The sequence below is a fragment of the Capsicum annuum genome, chromosome 9 (genome assembly GCF_002878395.1).
Source record: "Capsicum annuum cultivar UCD-10X-F1 chromosome 9, UCD10Xv1.1, whole genome shotgun sequence".
NCBI lineage: Eukaryota > Viridiplantae > Streptophyta > Magnoliopsida > Solanales > Solanaceae > Capsicum > Capsicum annuum.
Window position 1 is genome coordinate 194,709,812 of NC_061119.1, and position 5,903 is coordinate 194,715,714.

The window sequence follows — 5,903 nt, forward strand, 5'->3', positions numbered from 1 at the left end:
AATTTCCCTAAAAAATAAGGTCCTTCAAAGTTTGAAAAAATGACTTCTCCCATAAAATAGAACAATATTTCATGTTAGAATCGATTGTCGATTTGTCCCAGATAAAAGAATTATGTAAGCTCATCGATCGTCTCATCGACGTAAGTTCCTAGCGCTTAAAAAATTACTTTTGTTTTAAACAAAGAAACGACGCAGTCATGGAGAAACATAATGTTCTCTTATTTATAAATCAACTTTGTACTTTAATCGTTTGTATATTGTGCTACAAAATCATCCCAAATCAAAAAGAAGACAAGGGATATATGCAGGCATATATCAATGATCTTAATTCTAAAAGGTACCAAACAATTAGGAAGTGATAGTAATTAATATATCAAATTAATGGGAAATATGAAATATTTTCTCAAACTTTTCTTTAGTAGTGTTTCTCAATTTCTTCTACATAAATAGAATAGTAATCATAAAATATAATCCTAATCATATATTATATATATCAGAAAATATTTACTGGCTGGTGGAATTTCTTGAGTTCCAGTACTTCTCAATTTCCTCTGCAGTTCTTCCTGGAATTCTTCCAGCAATTAATGACCACCTAAGGATCATTACAATTTAATAGTTAATACTTTATATATGTCTCAGAACACATAACCCAAGATCATAAAAATTCGAAATTCACATGAAAAATCGTGTCATTTTAGTTGACCCTCTTTTTAAAAATATTAATTTCAATTTAGTTGTCCCTTTGATGAAATCAAGAGAATTTTATTATTTTCTTCCAATACTACCCTTAATATTAAATGACTAAACAAAGTGTATTTATTTAAATTTATATTTTCAAAGCACAATTAATAAGACTAATTTAGTAAAATAAACCTCCTAATTAATATTTTCTTAATTAGTGTGCCAAGTCGATAGGGGCCAACTAATATGAAACCGAGGGAGTACTATATATACTATTCTCTCAGTTTTACTTTAATTTATTTATGAAAATAAAAATAATTTTGAATTCTACAATTTCCTCGTCACTTTAGCTCAAGAGATTTGTCCTGAAAATCAAAATAATTGTCGATTTACGAATTTAAATTAAAATTGACCATTATTATCCTTAACAACGAAAAAATATACTGTAACGAAGGGGAATCATAAGGAGAACCATAATCAGATGCATTGAAATAAGAATTAATCGTAGAAACAAAAAAAAAATAGGAAAGGGAGGTTTCAGAATGCTAAAACTTTAGCTAAGAAAATAAAAGACAACTTTATAACATATTAACATCCCCTAATAAATTATATTCCTCTACTATATATAGGCATCTTTCCGGGATCTCAAATATAAATTGACATCTTTGCAAATAGCCCCTCCATCTTGGTTAAATTCATAACATCATAACATATACAATACATTTAAGAGGGAAAAACCGTTCGTCCTTTATTAGATACAGATAGCGTAATAATATTTTATATATACTCATCCTTCGTTTTTCGTGAGTTAAGTTAACTTAGCTTCAACATAAAATTAGATTAGATTAATTTAAATTTTTAGAATCAAAACTTAAATATTAAAAAACTATACGAAAAATACTATAAGTTGCAATTTTTCTTTTTTCAATTTGATTAATAAATAAATCTTAAAATACTGATCAAAATTTCTATTTTTAACCCTGAAAAGGAAAAAGGAATAGAGGAAGTATTTGTTTTTTAAATGCGCATGAAAAAAATTAAAGCCACAATTAAAATGAGACACAAAAAGTATAATCTAGTTGTAAAAAGTGATTTTATTTTTCAAACAACCTAAAGAAGAAAAAAGGACATATAAATTAAGACAAATGAATTAAAATTAATAATTCTAGACGATTAGAATGATGAATTACCTCTCACCAACTAAGTTGAACATTTTAGTAACGAGGAATTCCTCGTCTTCTGAAAATTCAAGCTTCGAAGTTTCTTCATTATTGGCCTCAAATGCTAAAACATATTAATGGAAAGATTAACAAAAAATTATATTGCAATAATATCAAAAGTATCATAATACATGAGTAATTAAACAGTGAACCAATTAATAATTAATGGAATAAAAATGCACATGACTTCAATACTTGAAGGTTAAATATGCTTCATATATTACAGAGATTAAAATAAGAGTTTTATCACTAATTAAGGAATCAAAGGTCCTATTATCCATATCTTATGAGTTAAAGGAGGGAAAAAAAAGAATAAATGTGAAGAGGGTAATACAAGGTTAAAACCATGCATATATCATCAAAATTATTTTTTTTTTTTTAAAAAGAAACATATAGACCGTATGCATATCCGAATCTTTAATATTTTAGCTACAAGTTCACTAATTAAAGTAATATGAAATCAAATATCTAGACACAAGAAGTCAAGAATAATCTTTATATATGGACTGTGGTAATAGGTTAATAAGGAAAGAAATCGAAAGGCGTATATAGAGGTACTATCTAATACTACTACTTTATTTATGAGAAATTTCGTTAAGTGTATTCAAAGTTTAAAATAATCTCCACTAAGATATATAATCTAATTTTCTATCAAAGAGGATGGTGAGTTGATTAGTCAAAAAAATATAAAAAAGGGCAATTCGGTGCACTAAAGCTAGTGCTATGCATGGTATACGGGGAAGGGCCCACCACAAGGGTGTATCGTACGCAGCCTTACCTTGCATTTCTGCCAGAGGCTGTTTCCAAGGCTTGAACCCGTGACCTCCTGATCGATCACATGACAGCAACTTTACCAGTTACTCCAAGACTCTCCTTCTGTCCGGGGAAGGGCACACCACAAAGGTGTGTATCGTATGCAGTCTTACCTTGCATTTTCTGCTAGAGGCTATTTCCAAGGCTTGAATCCTTAACCTAATTCGTCCAAAAAACATATTATATATAATTATGTTGAATACCTTTAACCTGATTCAATGAAAATTTTCACTGCCTCTTTCGCATCTTATGTGAAAGGTTTTAAATTAAAGATAAAACAATCTAGTTATTAGATGAAGAATCGATCATTTGCCAACAAGGTAAAAGATTACCTAGACAATAAATTGAACTACTAATGCAGTTTTTCGAGTCTGAAAATATCAGTGAATAGTTATAGTGACACATAACGTACAGAATTAGAAGCACTAAAGAAATAATTACGAATAATTACCAGAAGAGTCCATGGAAGGATTGTTATTTGATGTGCTAGAACGATCCATATCAGCCATGAGTGATGCAAATAACTAGATAAATGTTTAAAGACAGTAACAATGGTGAGCTAGTGAAGCATAGCTAGAAGAAAAGTATATATGGAGAAAAATAAGGACACGTTTGGTCATGAATATTCTTTATTTTCTTTCAAAAAAAATTTTCATTTTATTTGAAAATCGGTGTTTTGTTTAAGAATTAGTGTTTATTTGAAAAATATTTAAAACTTTGTCTCACTTCTTATTTCATTTTCACTATATTTTTATTTTCGAATTTACCCTATTTTGTTAGTTCTTATAAAATAACCCCATTTAAAATGTAGTATTTCATGTTTTTTTTAATTTTTTTTTAAAAATATATTCAAATAACCAAATATTATTTGCAAAAGTTATATCACACACAACTCCAAGTTCAAAAAATTCAACGATAACAACAACAACATACCAGGTGTAGCAGAGGCAAAGCCAAGATTTCAACTAAGGGGATTCAATATTCGAAGAAAACATAGCCGAAGGGGGTTCAACACCTACTATAGATACATAAAAATAATTTTAACCATGTATAAATAGTGTATTTTTCCATCGAAGGAGGTTCGGCCGAACCCACTAACAAGGCCTAGCTCCGCCCCTAAGGTGTAGTCTCACGTAGTAAATCTGAAAAGGGTGGAATGTACGCACACTATATCACTATTTCAGAGGTGAGGTAGAGAGGTTTCTGATATGCCCCAGCTACAAACAAACAATCTAGAAAATGATGAATGAAAGTGAACTAGTAACAGAAGCAATAGCTAGTATCAGAGCAGTATTACAACAAATAATCACTGCAAACAAACTACATGGAATAATAGATAGTAGTAGAATTCGAATAATAAGAAGCTACAAGGGTAGTACTATGACTACTAGTAAGGGTTATGCTCCTTCCTAGTTCCTACTAGTCGTCTATCTTAATACACGTTTTTCACACTTTCATATCTAAGGTCATGTTCTCAGTAAGTTATAACTTCTTCATATCTTGTCTAAAAAGGTGAAAAATTATTTTTAATAGTTTGTAGGAACTCATTTAGAGGATCTGATCTATGAATTATGATGCTACATGACTATCTAATTTTATACGTCAATCTTTTAAAGTAAATTTGACATATATTTGAAGGTAAATTAGTCAAGTTAGATGAGTTTGCTAGTTCTAACAAATTAAAAAATATAAATCATATTTTTTAAAAAATATATTTAAATTATAAATAGATTTTATAAATATATGATCAAACATAATTTTTACTTCAATTTTTAAAATTTCAAATAAACTCCTTTTTTTTTTGGTTTTCCATGACCTGTATTAATATTAAAATATTACTCCCTCCGTTTCACTTTATTCGTCTCAAATTGAGATGGCACAGTTATTAAGAAAAACAATACTATAATATGGCTAGTTTACCATAATATCCTTATTAAATGATGTTTACATTTTAATTTTTTTAAAAAAATAATTAATGTAAAAGGTAAAATATAGAAAAAAATATTATCTTGTCTTAATAAGTAAAAGAGAACAAACAAAATAGGATATTAAATTAAAAAATTTATGACGGATAAAGTGAGACGGAGTGAGTAGTAAGAAAGACAAAGGAATCATAACGACAAAAGGCCCTCGTGGGTATGTTTTTGGGGAAAGGGACGACAGAATGGTTGTTGAAGGAGAAGGGTTCGTGTGGTCTAAATATGGTGGGTAGTTGGGAAGTTTTTTCACCAATACAACCTTTTTGGGTTGTTTGGTTAGAAAATAAGTTATGCTGAAATTAATTATATTGTAATTAGTTATATTGAGATTAGTTGTAATAAAATTAGTTATTTTAATATTATTTTTTAGTGATTATTTGATTTATGATACTAAAAATAATATGCATTGAATTTATTTTAAAAATAAATAGTTTATTTACAAAAATATCTTTCACCTTATAGCTTAATTATTTTCCTTAATATTAAACCATACAGAAGAAATTAAAAAACTACTAATTTTTTTAACTTATTAATTTTTTTTCCTAAAAATACATATTAAAAAATTTATGTTAATATTTTTTAAATGTGCATGAAGTTTTAATATTTTATATTAAATTACTTATTTTATCCTAAATTTTATGAAGTATTGATAATCTCATTTTTTATTAAAAAAATTCATCCTCAGAAAATGTGAAAAAAAATTACTCTCATTTTTTATTATTTAGTATCATTAATTGGAGAGTCAAAGTATATATTTTAAAAAAAAAATTAAAATATTTTTAGCTAGATATAAAAAATATTTTTTTATTTATTTAATAATTAAGCATGTATTAAGTTAGAAAGGGAATGTCAAGATACTTTAATTACTTGTCTATGATAAATTTGTCAGGAAAAATGAAAATTTGAAATATGATTAATAAACATATCTATAAAATAGAAAGATAATAAACCCTTGGATCAATTTTGAATTTGATTGTATAAATAGGAGTAGTTTTTATGGTGTTACTATCATTTTTTTCATGACTCATCATTTTTGTAACATTTAATAAGCTCATATAATTGTTTAAATTTAGCAAATGGATCAAAATTTGTAGAGTAATTAAAATTTAAATTAGGGATAAAATTGACAAAAAAATTTAATGTGAGGACTACCAAAATCTCATGTTCTCTCTTATATATAGTAGTAAGGTTATATATATATATATATATA

The 5,903-nt window shown here is 27.1% G+C and overlaps 1 protein-coding gene across 1 annotated transcript; it reads right to left on the reverse strand.

Annotated features, from left to right (window-relative positions):
- Positions 1–348: 348 nt before the first annotated feature.
- Positions 349–3,340, reverse strand: LOC107877244 (MYB-like transcription factor ETC3). Its single transcript, XM_016723933.2, has 3 exons — positions 3,166–3,340; positions 1,872–1,965; positions 349–592 (listed from the first exon to the last, which is right to left on the reverse strand). Exons 1-3 carry the CDS (start codon positions 3,221–3,223, stop codon positions 505–507), a joined length of 240 nt encoding a protein of 79 aa, XP_016579419.1. The 5' UTR covers positions 3,224–3,340; the 3' UTR covers positions 349–504.
- Between the last annotated feature and the right edge of the window lie 2,563 nt (positions 3,341–5,903).

Excerpts from the sequence above, each read along its gene's own strand:
- LOC107877244 (XM_016723933.2), bottom strand. The coding sequence starts at position 3,223 with ATGGCTGATATGGATCGTTCTAGCACATCAAATAACAATCCTTCCATG. Across the intron at positions 1,966-3,165 it reads TCCTTCCATGGACTCTTCTG|CATTTGAGGCCAATAATGAA; the intron begins GTAATTATTCGT and ends AATATGTTTTAG. Across the intron at positions 593-1,871 it reads TTCAACTTAGTTGGTGAGAG|GTGGTCATTAATTGCTGGAA; the intron begins GTAATTCATCAT and ends AATGATCCTTAG.